Source organism: Tiliqua scincoides, chromosome 8 (assembly GCF_035046505.1).
Source record: "Tiliqua scincoides isolate rTilSci1 chromosome 8, rTilSci1.hap2, whole genome shotgun sequence".
Taxonomy (NCBI): Eukaryota; Metazoa; Chordata; class Lepidosauria; order Squamata; family Scincidae; genus Tiliqua; species Tiliqua scincoides.
Genome location: NC_089828.1, coordinates 46,218,836 through 46,234,100, shown reverse-complemented (window position 1 = coordinate 46,234,100; position 15,265 = coordinate 46,218,836). Strand labels below are relative to the sequence as shown.

The 15,265-nt window shown below is 49.2% G+C and overlaps 1 protein-coding gene and 1 pseudogene across 1 annotated transcript in view; one reads left to right on the top strand and one right to left on the bottom strand.

Moving 5' to 3' along the window:
- SEZ6 (seizure related 6 homolog) overlaps positions 1-15,015 on the bottom strand; it is a 157,655-nt gene extending 142,640 nt beyond the window's left edge. The window contains exon 1 of the mRNA XM_066636448.1: positions 14,724-15,015. Within this exon, the coding sequence (XP_066492545.1) occupies positions 14,724-15,015 (292 nt within the window). The remainder of the gene's footprint in view (positions 1-14,723) is intronic.
- Positions 7,018-7,137, top strand: LOC136659525 (5S ribosomal RNA; annotated as a pseudogene).
- Positions 15,016-15,265: the final 250 nt, after the last annotated feature.

Below are 15,265 nucleotides of genomic sequence, written 5' to 3'. Positions count from 1 at the left end.
GACAGCCATGCTTTAAATTTTTTTTTTTTTTTTGGCCACTATCCCAATAGCTTTTTCCCTTTTCATCCCATGAGTTCTGAATCTTCCACATGGGTTTTGCACATATGAAAACTCATGCAGTTTTTACATTGTGCATCTTCTCAACTCAGCTTCTCAACTCAAGGTGAGATGGCGCCCTAGACTGGTTCCCTGGTGGAGTTCTCCTTCGCTGCCCTCCCCTTGTTTTTGGCTTTAGAAGGCAACCTTCTCTGCCCTCTTGCTTGTGGTTTCTCCACTTGCATTGGTCCCCTTGTTGACAATGCCTGCAGTGACAATGACAATTAAACAAGGGGCATTCTGGTTTGCAGAGGGACTTCCAAAATTCCTAAATACACAGGAGGGGCATCTACTCAGAGCAATTTGAAATGCCATGAACCTGGGTATACCAGCGTGCGCCGCTTAACAACCATTCGCTTAAATGCACACTTAACAACCATTTGCTTAACTACAGACCGCATATATGGTTAAAGCACAGTAAAGATGCTCTTAATTAGCTCTTAAACAGCTAATATTATAATGCCGTTGTACAAATCGATGGTAAGGTCACACCTGGAGTATTGTGTCCAGTTCTGGTCGCCGCATCTCAAAAAAGACATAGTGGAAATGGAAAAGGTGCAAAAGAGAGCGACTAAGATGATTACGGGGCTGGGGCACTTTCCTTACGAGGAAAGGCTACGGCATTTGGGCCTCTTCAGCCTAGAAAAGAGACGCCTGAGGGGCAACATGATTAAGACATACAAAATTATGCAGGGGATGGACAGAGTGGATAGAGAGATGCTCTTTACACTTTCACTTAACACCAGAACCAGGGGACATCCACTAAAATTGAGTGTTGGGTGGGTTAGGACAGACAAAAGAAATTATTTCTTTACTCAGCGTGTGGTCGGTCTGTGGAACTCCTTGCCGCAGGATGTGGTGATGGCGTCTAGCCTAGACGCCTTTAAAAGGGAATTGGACAGGTTTCTGGAGGAAAAATCCATTACAGGGTACAAGCCATGATGTGTATGCGCAACCTCCTGATTTTAGAAATGGGTTATGTCAGAATGCCAGATGCAAGGGAGGGCACCAGGATGAGGTCTCTTGTTATCTGGTGTGCTCCCTGGGGCATTTGGTGGGCCGCTGTGAGATACAGGAAGCTGGGCTAGATGGGCCTATGGCCTGGTCCAGTGGGGCTGTTCTTATGTTCTTAATGAGGCAATTGCATCTCCCATCGCCTGCAGCAGAGTGTCTGTTTACACAACAGAGAGGCTCTTAATGCAAAGAAGAGGCCATGTATCTCCAGTAGCCTGGGCAGCCAACTGGTGTCTGGCAGGAAGTGTCTGTTTACACAACAAAGGCAATAGATTGGACTGAATGTTCACTTAATGACCTAATCGGATAACAGGGATCGAAGAATGTATCCCCATTGTTAAGTGGAGAACACCTGTATATGGTAGGAGGCAGAGGCAGGGAAAGACCAGGGTGGGGCTGTCCTATCATCAGAGCTCTTTGAAGTGCCCTGAACCTGGATGCGTGTGCATGTGTCCGCATTGAAAAAACATATCTTAATACTGGGGACACACAAGAAGCCTTGCCTCTGTGCAAGCCGTGAAAAGAGCCAGCAGAGGTGGAGTTGAGTGTAGGCCAGCTGGGCAACAGGATGGGCACAAGGTCAGTTAGAGGAGTCAGCAGCGGTATCGCTAGGGTTTGTGGCACCCCATACGAGAGGCCAGCACATCACCCCCATGATGGACCTCCTCCTGTGCAGTGGGTGGGGCAATGCCCTAGGCAGTGGGCATGGTGATGTACCATTGCCCTGCCGTGCTGGTTTTTTTGGCTATAACTTTTATCAGAATAGAGATATTTCAGCGCTGTTTATTTCATTGCATTCAGCATGAAATTACGCATTGAATGATATATAACACGATGGTATTATTTGAAAATATTTGAAGATTTTTAAAATTTTGACCAGTAATGGTGTCACCCCCCCACCCGCCCCGTGCTTATCACCTGGTGTGGCCTGCACCCCTCTAGCGACGCCACTGGGTCTCAGTGCCCAATATGAGGAAAAAATCCCATGACTAAAATGATGTCAATAGGACTATAAAACCAGCAAGCAGGATCTGAGCAGGGTGAACAGACATGCTCTTTATTCAGGACATGTCCTCTTTTTTGGCACGAATGTCCTGGAAATGAACTTAAATATCCTCCTTTTCCCGGTGAGTGATCCCCTGCAGGCATTCTTGTAGTTAACAAATTATATGTAACATCGTTGTTGGCAACCTTCAGTCCCAAAAGACTATGGTATCGCGCTCTGAAAGGTGGGTCTGGCACAGCGTCTAGTGTGGCTGAAAAGGCCAATCCGGGAGCAAGTGCAGTCTGTCCCTGGTCTGTCTCCCTGGCTATGGGCCTTCCTTCTTTGCCTCTTAGCCTCAGTCTGTTGGCCAAGTGTCTCTTCAAACTGGGAAAGGCCATGCTGCACAGCCTGCCTCCAAGCAGGCCGCTCAGAGGCCAGGGTTTCCCACTTGTTGAGGTCCACTCCTAAGGCCTTCAGATCCCTCTTGCAGATGACCTTGTATCGCAGCTGTGGTCTACCTGTAGGGTGCTTTCCTTGCACGAGTTCTCCATAGAGGAGATCCTTTGGGATCCGGCCATCATCCATTCTCACGACATGACTGAGCCAATGCAGGCGTCATAGCTTTAAATTCAATAATAAGTAATACAGTGATTCAGTTAACCACATGAGATCAATATATAGTATGAGTGCTTTTAACTTTTATTTTGTCATGTCCTACATTTTTCTTGGATGCCCTACATTTTGGGGTGCCTCGTTCTCTTTTGCAGTTATGACATCCAGTCACCCTGGATCTGAGCCAAAGGGAGAAGCCCACCCCCAGCAGCAAGGTTGTGGTGCACCACCAGCTTCACTGACCTGCCATTGCATCTGCTATCAACTTGGGTTGGCCACTCGAGCTGTATGCAAGCAAGAGTATTTGTGTGTGTGAGTGACTATGTTTATAGGGATTGTCTAGAGCAGGGGTGTCCAAAGTTTTTGGCAGGAGGGCCACATCGTCTCTCTGACACTGTGTTGGGGGCCAGGGGAAAAAAGAATTAATTTACATTTAAAATTTGAATAAATTTACATACGTTTACATAAATGAATATATTAAAGATTAACTTGTATGAATGGATGAAGGTCTTTCAATAGCTCAAGGCCTATAAAAGGCCTTGCGCAAAGCAAACCTGGCCTTTCCTTTGCTGCTGCTACTGCATCACAGACATGAAACAACAAGCAGTGGAGGAAGCCCTCATCCCACAGCTCACGCAAGTGGTCAAACAGTTGCCCTCAGGCTGAGAGCAGTTGCTTCGGGCCAGTGTGGGCTCCAACAAATCTCTGGAGGGCCAGAGGCTCATTGGAGACTGGGGGCTCCCTGAGGGCCGCATTGAGAGGCCTCGAGGGCCGCAAGTGCCCCCAGGGCTGGGGTTTGGGCACCCCTGGACTAGAGATTAAAGAGAGATTGCTTTGCCAGCTGGATCTTGTTTTAGATTGCAAGCACAAAAAGCAATGGACTGAGCTGTTTCCCCTTGCACTTATTGCTGCACAAAAGTGTAATGAAAGCGTGGTTTCTACGCTCACTCCCTTCAAGACCCCCTTTGTTGACCTTTGATAAAACCCCTGGGTCGGACCGATTGTGTGGTTGCAAATCCCGCATGGGCTGAAACATGTGGATGCAACTCACAGATGCATTTTTCCCATGGAATAACTGCATGTCTGATGGGGGCTTGAGAAATAGGGCAAGAAATAAGGAAAACCAACAGTTTTTCAAAGGGACTCCTTTCCCTCGCTGCCAGCAGGGCTCCTTAAGCCCTTAGTTGGCGCCAAACTGTTGCTGGAGCAACATGCTCATTTGCAGACCTTGATTGCCCTATATCCAGCCCAAATCTGCCCAGTGAACAATCCATGGTTCTGTTCCCTAAGTGGACTCCTGCCAAGCCTTTCCAGTATCCAGCCTCAGCATGGGATAGGATAGTACTCTCGGTACAAAGGGAGAATGAGCTGTGTGGGTAGAGCAATTCCCTCTTTATGTGCTGGTTTTGAGATCCCATTAATGCCCCCACTCCTGGAGGGCAGTCACAGCAGAGCCAGGATGGCTGTTCCTCCCGTTTCATTTCAGAACATCTCTGTATTCAGTAGACTTGGAACAATGGAGGTGAGATCTTTGGAGAAATGCGATATGGAGAGCCCCACCGTGGCATCTGCCTTCTCCCCCAAAGGCTGCAGAGGGTGGGAAGGGCCCATCACTCACCCACCCGCTGCATCAGTCAAGCCTCAGGACCTTGTGGGTAGTGAGGCTGAGCTGCCGTTGGCCAACTTCAGAGTCAGCAAGAAGTCCTGGAGTCAGGGTCGACATCCTCACGCAAGCCATGCTTCTCCTCCTCTTAGGGAAACTCTGCCTGCAAAGCAGCTTTTCTCTGCCGGAGGCCGACAGTAACAAATGAGCCAAGCGCACAGAAGCAGCTGCTTCCCGTCTGCTCCTGCTTTAGTTACTCCTGGAGGCTCCATTTTCAGTGGCCAAGGAAGGGCCCCACGTGATCCAAAAGCATCGGGCCTCCAGACTCCAGAAGTGGATAATAACATCAGGGCCGTACTGGATGGGACCAAAGTGGGTCCACTTAATCCAATTTCCTGTCTCCAGCATGCCTCTGGGAATGCCATAAGCAAGACATAAAGGCCCTTCCTTGCTGTTTCTCTCCAAAGTTTGGTACCCAGAGGTATTGTGCCGCTGAACATGAAGGTATCCACCAGGAATGTGTCTACTCCCCTTAAAAAAAAAAAATGTTCGTAAGCTAGTAGTATGCGGCAATGAATTCTACAGGTAAGACAATGATGAGATGGAACAGCAACAGGGGCCAAACCAGGGCTCCTTGTGTGATGTGATTGTCTTAGTTACTTCCCTGTGATTAGCGCAAGAGTGACTCCATTTTGAATTGTCAGCTGTGCTGAATTATACTGGGTTATGTAAAATCATATTACCAGTTGGATAACTAAGCTAGCCAGGACCTGCCCTGAGGTAAACATCTGGACTCAAGGAAGGAGGGCAGCACATATGCCTATTTTAGGGGAAAGGAGGTGAAGGCATTGAGGCTATAAGAGAGACATCTAGGCCTTTGAGAGGGTGGTGCTTCTCTGCTTCTCTTGTTTGTACCTTGGTGCTTGTGCAACTAAGGGCATAACCCTAACTCCTTATGCCAGTGCTTTCTAGCACTGGCATAGTGGTGTCAATGGGACATGCACTGCATCCTGCAGTTGGGTGTCACTCATGGTGGCCTCCTCAATGTAAGGGAATGTTTGTTCCCTTACCTCAGAGCTGCATTGCCCTTATGTCAAAGCACTGACATAAGGGGTTAGGATTGTGCCCTAAGGGCACAATCCAGAGGCACCCTTGGGCTGGCGCAAGTCCCTTGTGCAGGCCCAGGAGGGTTGCAAATATGCCGTAAGGCATGTTTGCGCCTCCTCAGGAGTCAGCAAGGCTGGCATGCAGAGGCGTGCTGGCCTGTGGAGGCTGACACAAGCCTCAGCGCTGATGGAGGCACCAAGCCTTGCGTCAGCCCACCTGGGCTGATGCAAGGCTCTGGAGTGGGTGGGGAGTAGGCGGGAGGAACGCTTTCCAAGGTGGGGGAAGGGCAGGCAGTGAGTGCCCTGGGGTGGGCAGGTGGGGAGCGGGAGGTGGGGCTGGGACCCAGCAGTTATGCCCGATCCCAACCCCTGTTCCCAGGGAGTTCAGAACAGCTTCAAGCCACTCCGCTCTCATCGGACTTGTGCCACCTCAGGAGGTGGTGCAAGTCTGAGGAGACCCATAGGGGCCACAGTGCCTTACCCATAGGTAAGGAGAAAAGTTTCCCCTTGCCTTTGGCTGAGCCACTTTGGGCCCCTATCCTGTGGCGGATACAGCGTAAGCCTCTTGGTTTGCCTGTTCCAGCGCAGGATAGGATTGCACCCTATTAAAGTTACTTCAGAACTTGCTAGCATTGATCAGGTTGACCTAACAGTTCGGCAATGAACTTCAGGCAGCCCCTTGAAGGCTGAATAGGGGTGGGGGCTCACATAACACGTGCTTGTTGTGTGCCCCTGGTCTGTGCATGAGATCAACAGAGAAGGTCTTCTTAGGTGACAGGTTGGCAGGGGGTGTCCTGCCCACAGCCACAGTCTCCCCACCTTTGCTGCCATCTATGATGCAAATGAGCCCCTTCGCATTGGGCCGTGAACTGAGACTCAAGTGGAGGGGCAGCAAACAGACACCCGACACTTCCCCCCACTCTGCTGGCCATGGATGGAACCAGCCTCCTGACTGGCCTGTCTCCACCTGGCTCTTCACCCAGAGCAGGCAATGCGGGGTGAGCTCCCAACACACCCTTCGTTGCCTGCTTTGTGTAAAGAGTCCACAAGAAGGAAGGAGTGAGATGGCTACAACCTGGTTCCCTCGCCTTCCTCCACCCACCTTCCTCTCCATAAAAGAGCCCAGCAGGAGAAGGAGCGAGCTTGCCCTTTCCTCCGTGTGGGCTCTTATACAAAGCAAGCATTGCAGGAACAAAGAAGAAAATGTAGAGCAATCCCTGCATGCTTCACATTTCCTGCTTTGATTCAAGAGTCCATGAAGCACAAAGACCCAGGTAAGGAGGATGGTGGATTGGGGGGGGGTGCAGCAGAGCTGGTGTGGGAGTCCGCAGAGCTATGTGCTGCTTTAGGCAGCCTAACAGCTTCAGTGGCTTTGTCTGCTACTCCTCTTCATTCTCCTCGAATTTCGAAAGGGGAGGACAGAAATGAGGAGGAAGTGTTGAGGAGAAAATGGTGAGCTAAAGCGCTGGAGATTCGGTACTCTCTAGGCCACCATTCTCCTCCCTTCCATGCTTCCTTTTCAAATGCAAGGAATGTGGGGGAGGAGAAGCAATGGGACAGTGCCTGGGACAAGGAGGACACCTGTTGGAATGGCAAGCTACAACAGCAACTGTTACCCTGCACATGCCTGATCTCATCTGACCTCAGAAGCTAAGCAGGGTCAGGCCTGGTTAGTACTTGGATGGGAGACCGCTTGGGAATACCCGGTGCTGTTGCTGTTGGCAACCTTCAGTCTCGAAAGACTCTGGTATCGCGCTCTGAATGGTGGTTCTGGAACAACATCTAGTGTGGCTGAAAAGGCCGATTCGGGAGCAACAATTCCTTCCACACCGGGAGCAAGTGCAGTCTGTCCCTGGTCTGTCTCCCTGGCTACGGGCCTTCCTTCTTTGCCTCAGTCTGTTGGCCAAGTGTCTCTTCAAACTGGGAAAGGCCATGCTGCACAGCCTGCCTCCAAGCGGGCCGCTCAGAGGCCAGGGTTTCCCACCTGTTGAGGTCCACTCCTAAGGCCTTCAGATCCCTCTTGCAGATGTCCTTGTATCACAGCTGTGGTCTACCTATAGGGCGCTTTCCTTGCACGAGTTCTCCATAGAGTTCTCCGGGTGCTGTAGGCTTATACTATAGTCTTTCGAGACTGAAAGTTGCCAAACAGTGCAAGGGGGTGTGGCATTTGGGGGGAGGGCAAAATTCCCAGGGCTCAGGCTTCCAGGGGGCCTGGTCCACGATAAAATTATTTCACTCTGATAAATGTTTTCATTTACAGTTGTTTCAATCTTGCTCACGCTAAGATAAAACTGTCAATTAAACACTTGTTTAAAAATGTAGTAATATCTGTTTTGTAGGAAAATGTAGGAAGGGAGGCCCACTCAGGCATCTTGCCCTGGGCCCAGTGCCAGCTCTTAGGAGTCCTGGTGGCATTTGCTGCATTGTGTCAGGCTCTGGGAGGTCTTAGGCTGGCTCTGTGCCCTGAGGGTGGTGTTAGGTGAGCTCTGACCATTGTCCCAACACAAGGAACATAACAGATATGGGCCTGTCACGAGACCAAGTGGCGTGGTCACTTTAAGCTGCAAGTTGGAGGTGGCATGAACAGTTGGAGGGAAGGAGATGGACCTTTCTAATGCATGGGCTACAGTCCACTTAGAACTTTTCCTGGGCAAGCTGCATTAAAAGGAACATTTCCCGTCATTCTTGTCGACAAACTTCCCCCCACCTGCTCCCAGCCTCTTCCATCCATTATCCACCATGAGTGGCAACCGAGTTCATTTGGCCATTTAACGTCTCGTGGATAATTAATTATTCCTCCCCAGTTTGGAGTTAAAAGCAAAGGCAGGTGGAGAACCTTCAAAGCCTTCTCCACTCTAGCGAGAAGCATGATCAAAAACGCGGAGATGGGTGAAATATTCAGCGAGCGGGAAGCGAGGAAAGCTCACACGCTTCCTTAATGGAACAGCACGTAACTTGTGCAAGCAACCTCTCGCTGGGGACACGGTCTAGGGGAGGGGGGAGCTGAGCCAAGATAGCTCCTTTTCCACAATGCTTTCCCACCGTGTTCCAAATGCCTCCCTTTTGGGCTGGTTTGGGAGAACGTCTGCAAACATGTTCCTCAGTGGCCTCACTCCTGATGTGATCCCATTATGTTCATGGATTGGGTGGCACCAGCCATGGGACTAATCCAGGAAGAAGCAAAGCAAAGTACTCCAAGATGAAAACGGCACTGAACTGGATTACAAAATGGTGACTGTTCCCAGAATGGACATGTTTGCAGGGGGAAGGTTGCTACCCCATCAACGTTTCTGGCTCTGTGAAATAGGAGAATATTTAGTGCAGAAGTCTTGGAGTTGGGCTCCTGAGGGTAGGGCTGGCCCAAAAACCTCCTGGCATGCTAAATGCTGGCCCCCCTCATCTGATGAGCCCACTGCTCTATTTTCTTCCACACTTTTGTTTTGTCCCTGTCTTCCTTTTCCCATTTATTAGGTGAGAGGAGAAGGGCAGGTGGAAGTGTGTGCCCCCTTTCTGCTGCCTGAGGCGACTGCTTTTGTTGGTCTAGCCCAGGGGTGTCCAAACATTTTGGCAGGAGGGCCACATCATCTGTCTGACACTGTGTCAGGGGCCGGGGGGGGGGGGGAAAGAATTAATTTACATTTAAAATTTGAATAAATTTGCATAAATAAATGTATTAGAGATGGAACTTATATGAATAAATGAAGGTTATTAATGAATAACCTACTTGGAACTTATGGAACTTATATGGAATAAATGAAGGTGAGTAGCTCAAGGCCTATAAAAGACCTTTCACAAAGCAAGGTCAGCCTTTCCTTTGCTGCCACTGCTGCATCACACATCCCACAGCTCAGGTGAGAGGTTGAACAGTCGTCCTCATGCTGGGAGCAGTTGCATCTCATCAGCATGGGCTCCAGCAAGTCTCTGGAGGGCCAGAGGCTCATTGGAGACTGGGGGCTCCCCGAGGGCCTGATTGGGAGCCTCTGAGGGCCGCAAGTGGTCCCCGGGCCGGAGTTTGGGCACCCCTGGAGCCCTGCATGAGGGAGTGTAGCAAAGCTGTCTAGCCAAAAGACACACACACTCACCAAAGGCTTGGTAGGCAAAGGGGTCATGGGATCATATTGTTAAGGCCTTGGCTAGCCTTGAATCCACACCCAAAGAGAATGTTCTCCAGTCCAGAATCCTCAAGTTCATAAGATGGAGCGTGATTAGTCCCATTGGCCACATTGCAAAGGGAGCTGGCCAGAATCCCTCTGTTTTGATCACATGTATCTTTTCCAGAGGCTTCACCTTGCCCGCCAACCACAGAGGACGATGTTGCATCCTCCTTATTCCTTTCTGTACCTCGTGAGAGCTCTAAGGCCTGCGTGCTCATGTCCCATGCAGCTTGCTGGGTTGGGCCCAGCCTCAGATCATGAGGTTTCTGACTATGACAGTGCATCCTAGGCACGAGACCACATTCCTGCACTCCACATGCAAGAGTATGGAATGGCTACTAGCTTCCACTGGTTCCATACTAAACCTGGATCGGTTCAGTAGTTGCCACAAAGGAAGAGTGGAACGGAGCAGAAGAGGAAGTGTGAAGGAATCTAGTCCAGTACACTCCTCTCCTCCACACTTCCTCTTCTGTTCTCTTGATCTTTTTCAGATCTCGAAAGTGGGGAGAGCAGTGAAGGCAGAAGCTCCCACTTCATAAGGGGCACTGGCTTGGCAAAGGGGGCAGCAGCATCTGGTGTGCCACTTCAAGCAGGGGGACATCTTGAGCTGGACCTGAATGTTGCAGATCATTCTTGCCATAGCACCCACTAGTGGGAGTCACTTAACGGCCACTCAAGTAAGTGGCCACTCAAGTAAGCGGACTCAGTAGAGTCCACCCCGGCATGGTGTTTTTTCCTGTGGCTGTTGCTGGTCTCTTTTCTGTATTATAATTTATTTATTCATTTTTTAAGATTGTGAGCCCTCTGGGGACAAGGAACCATTTAGGGCCCAACCCTATCCAACTTTCCATCTCTGGTGTAGCCACAATGCAGCCCCATGGTAAGGGAACAAATGTCCCCATACCTTGAGAAGACCCCAGTGACTGCCCCTCCCACCACAGGATGCAGCACACACCCCACTGGCGCACCTGCACCAGCACTGGAAAATTGGATAGGATTGGGCCCTTATTTTGCTATGTAAACTTTGTTGAAAAGCAGTATATAAGTATTATATACTTAATAATAATAATAATAATAATAATAATAATAATAATAATAATAATAATAATAATAGATTCAGAATTTGAAAGAGACAGCCTCCTTGTCCTTTTCAAAATGCACAGTTCATAGGTGGAACTCACTGCCACTAGGTGCTTGCAACAAAGTGGATGCATTACACAACAAAGGGCACAATCCTAACCCCTTATGTCAGTGCTTTCCAGCACTGACATAAGGGGAATGCAGCTCTGAGGTAAGGGAACAAACATTCCTTTACTTTGAGGAGGCCTCTGTGAGTGACACTTAACTGCAGGATACAGCACACGTCCCATTGGCACCGCTATGCCAGTGCTGGAAAGCACTGACATAAGGGGTTAGGATTGCGCCCAAAGTGGTTTGCAAGAGTAAAGAAACACATAAAAACAGCAGAAGCAACGAAATTAAAACTATAGCAATATAAAACCACAGAATCAAGTCATAAAGTGAAAAACCTCCTGGAATAAAAATACCTTGTGTCTCTTGCCTATAGATAGTCAATAAGAGAGACAGCTGGATCTCTCTGGGGAAAACATTCAGTAAGTAAGGAGCTGCCGCACTGAAGACTCTGTCTCTTGTACCCATCAAATCGGCAAGTTCATGACAGATGTGTGTGGCAGATGCAGCTATAGAGCCTCCATGTCAAGGGGATTAAACGCATGGAGGAATTTGCCATGATATACTAAATTATTATTATTTATATTAATATTTATACGTATACTGCTTTTCAACAAAAAAGAGTTCACAAAGCAGTTTACATAGCAAAATTAATCAGTAAATTGTTCCTTGTCCTCACAATCTAAAGTGGAACCTCCATGCATGGTAGCAGTCTATCCCCGTATAAAATGCTGGGAATGCACAATAAGGAAAGACCATCACTGTTATGCTCTACTTGTGAGCTTCCCAGAGGCACTTTTGGAAACAGAGCATCAGACCAGATGAGTTTCTGGTCTGATTCAACAAGGCATTTCTCAAGCGAGGGAGGGCCAGTGGGGGAATCAATCTCACAATCCGTGCTCTTCTTTCTCCATTAAGAAATCAGAGCCTGACTCATGGCTCTGGGATTAAGAGGAAGCACATGAGAACTGGAGAGGCATGACTTTTTGGTGGGTTGGAGCCCCAGTTATCTAACATTTCTAGAAATTAGGGTAGGCACAGAGAGACCCTGCATGTGGTTCCCATTAGAATACCAGGAGGAGGAAATTAAATATGAAAGATTCAGCGGACAACATGCGAGGATACATTACACTAGTTAGATACTACAAGAAAATTAAAGAGGGCCCGGGGGAGACATTATCCCGCTCTACATAATGGCCAATTGGTGGGAATCAAATAGCGAAATGCAAAGTTAATCTAGTAGAGGTTTACTACAATCCCTGGTCCCTGGGGTGGGGAAGGGAAGTGTGTGCATGCTGGAGAGCAGAAAGTGAGTTGCTACTGGTCCCAGTAGCCAGGGGAGCTGAATGAAACCTGCCCCTTCAGAGGTAGTAAAAGGACCAGATGCTGGAGACAAATCATGGTGGTGGGGGTGGGGGAGAAGAGGAGATACTGCCTTCCTGCCCTGCTTGTGGGGTGGAGTAAATGAAGGGATGAACAAGCCAAAATTAAATCCAGACAAAAAAAGAGACTCTCCCTGTCTCCTGCTGATTCAGTGATGGTGTTTCAGCCTGTTCTAGATGCACTGGCATAGCTAAGGAGGACTGAGGGGGTCAATTGCCCAAGGTGCCATGCCTGGGGGTATCAGGGGATGCCTTCTGAGGCCTGGAAGCCTTCCCCAAGCCTTGTAAGGCCTCAGAAGGCCCGCCAGAGTCCTTAGAAAGTCACTTCCAGTTTTAGTGAAAATTGGAAGTGCCTTTCTGAGGCTTCTGGCAGGCCTTCTGATGGTCGAGATGGCAACATCCCTGGGCCTCAGAAGGCCTTCCAGAGGCTTTAGAAAGGCACTTCCTGTTTCTCCCCATGTGCCAGACGGCATAGCTATGCCACTGTCTAGATGGGGTTTTACTCCCCTTGAAGGACACACTTCACACTTTGGACCCACCTTTGGTCCTGGATGTCCAGGCGCCAGCTGTGGCCCAGAGTCTTTTTGCCAAGTTCTGGCTGGTGCATCAGCTATGCCCATTTCTGACTGAGATGGACCTGACCTGACTGGATTACTGCAACATCTTGCAAGTGGGGCTGCCCTTGAAGACCCTTTGAAATCCTGCAGCTGCCTGGGTTTAGACTGTGGCAAGACTTTATGAACCTGTCTCATCATTCTCTTTTCTATTTACCCATTTGTTTCTGGGCACATGTGTGTGTGTGTGTGTGTGTGTGTGTGTGTGTGTGTGTGTGTGAGAGAGAGAGAGAGAGAGAGAGAGAGATCTGTGATTGTATTGATTGGTTCTTGATGAGTTTTTGTAAGTTGCCTTGAGTCCCCTGTAGGGAGAAAGGTAGGGTATAATTTAAGAAAAAAATAAAGGTAAATGTAGATCATCAATCTATCAGGCTGTCTTCTGGTGGAAACAGAAAACTGGACTGGTTAGGCCTTTGGTTCGATCCCACAAATACCCTGAGAAATCAGCACAATTTAAAAACTGAAAAGGGGAAGAAGATTTTCAGTTCTCCCCCCCCCCCACCAACTTTGAAATCTCCCATTTGTTTATCTTCCCTACTTGATGCATGATTATAAGCTATTAAAACCAGCATAGGCTAATTTAATATTTGCATCAAGTTGTGTAGTCCAAATATCTACTAAAATCAAAGAGCACCATCCCCTGGGAAGCTCTCTTGCCCAAGAACCACTGGAATGAACAGGAATGCTCAACAAGAGTTTAGTCATGTTCCTGTGCCGTTCCTATTCATTTCAGTGGGGCTTGTACAGGAGAATGTCACAAGGGATTAGGAACAGAAGAACAGGAACAACCTGCATCAACCCCAGCATCCTGTTTCCGACAGTGGACAGCTGGGTAATGGAATGCTCAAAAACAGGGTGTGACGTCGACAGGCCTCCAGGGTTTGAGGTTCCATTAAGCCAGGGGTCTCCAAACTTTTTGCCCAGAGGGCCGCACGGCGTTGAGGGCTGGAAAAAAAATTTAAATATATAATTTATATAAATAAATTAGAGATAGAACTTAGAATAAATGAATAAGTGAATAAATGAACTTAATTATACTCTCTGGCCCTTGGAAAACCCTCCAGATACAACCAGAGCATAGTTCCTGTCATGTTCGGCCAAGTGGGCCAGAGGCTTTCAGGGGGTAAGAAGCTGGCTGTGGGCCGGATAGAGGCTTGTCGTGTGCTGCATCTGGCCCCCAGGCTGGGGTTTGGAGACCCCTGCATTAAACTATTGCAGCTACTAACCATTGATAAGCCTATGCTTCTCCACAAATTTGTCCAAATCCTTTTAAAATCTGTCTTCTAAGGTCATCACCCATCACCCTAAGGCAGGAATTCAGAAAGTTAATGTCGCCTTCATGGAGAGGGCACTGTACTTTCTTTTGCCTGTTCCGAGTGCCCTGCTCAACGTGTTCCTGTTAGTGCTAGAGACAGAACAGAATGAGGGCTGGGGTTGATATTTTCAAAGGGAGAATTTCTCCACTGTTTCTCGGTCCCTGCAGCCTTGTGGTGAAACCTGAGATCTTTCTGTACCAAGCCTGAGCGAAAACTAATTAATACCTAAGGCTGCAGTCCATGGCTTCCTTTGGGGGCATTGCTGTCTTGTCCAGCAAAAACTGTTTTTCTTCCCTACCTTGTTTTTGGGGGGGAGCAGGGAGCATCCAGCCCAGAGGAAGGGTTTTGATTAACCCTTTGTGACTTTTAAATTGGTGCAATTTGGATTCAAAAGGGAAGAAGGGAATGGAGTAGAAGAGGAAGTGCAGATGAGAAAGTCTAGCGCTCTGGAGATGTTCTAGCCCACCACTCTCCTCTCCTTTGCACTTCCTCTTCCCCTTCACCATACTTCCTTTTCAAATGCAGGGAGTGGGGAGAGCTGAAGGAGTGGCAGGATGTTAAGGTCCCCATCCAACGGCTGCTTGAGGTGACTCAGAGCGCAATCCTGAGCTCGTACCACCAGCGCTCGGCTGGCGGTGAGTGTCACAAACATGCCGTAAGGCACGTCTGCAGCCCTCGGTGATGGTCCAGCGCTGGTGCTAGCTCAGTGTCGGCTGGCACTGGGCTAGCGCCAGTGGATCGCCGCTGGTCTGCCACTCCATGGTCACCCAAATTACTGGGCGGTGGAGAGGTCGGTGGGGGCATTGGAGGAGGCACAGAGGAGGCGTTCTGGGGCGGGGGGAGGCAGGGGACAGTGGGTGGGGAGGCATGCTGGGGGAGGGAGTGAGGTGGGAGAGAGGTGGGACCAGTGGAGCTCCGCTTCACCTCATCCAGAGTCTCCATGTCAGGCTGCAGGCCCAACACTGAGGCTCTTGATTCTACAGCAGCCCAAGGGGTACCGCAGAATCAAGTATTCCCATTGTGGGACTACTTGCCTTAACTGGGGGAAGGGGACAAAAGTCCCCTTTCCCCAAGGAGCTGGCAGCGACTGCCCTGTTACACACAGGATGCTGCAGCAGCCGTTTCAGCACCACGGCAATCCCGGCACAACGGGCAGCTCAGGATTGGTCTGCCCCTCAGTGATGCACACAGA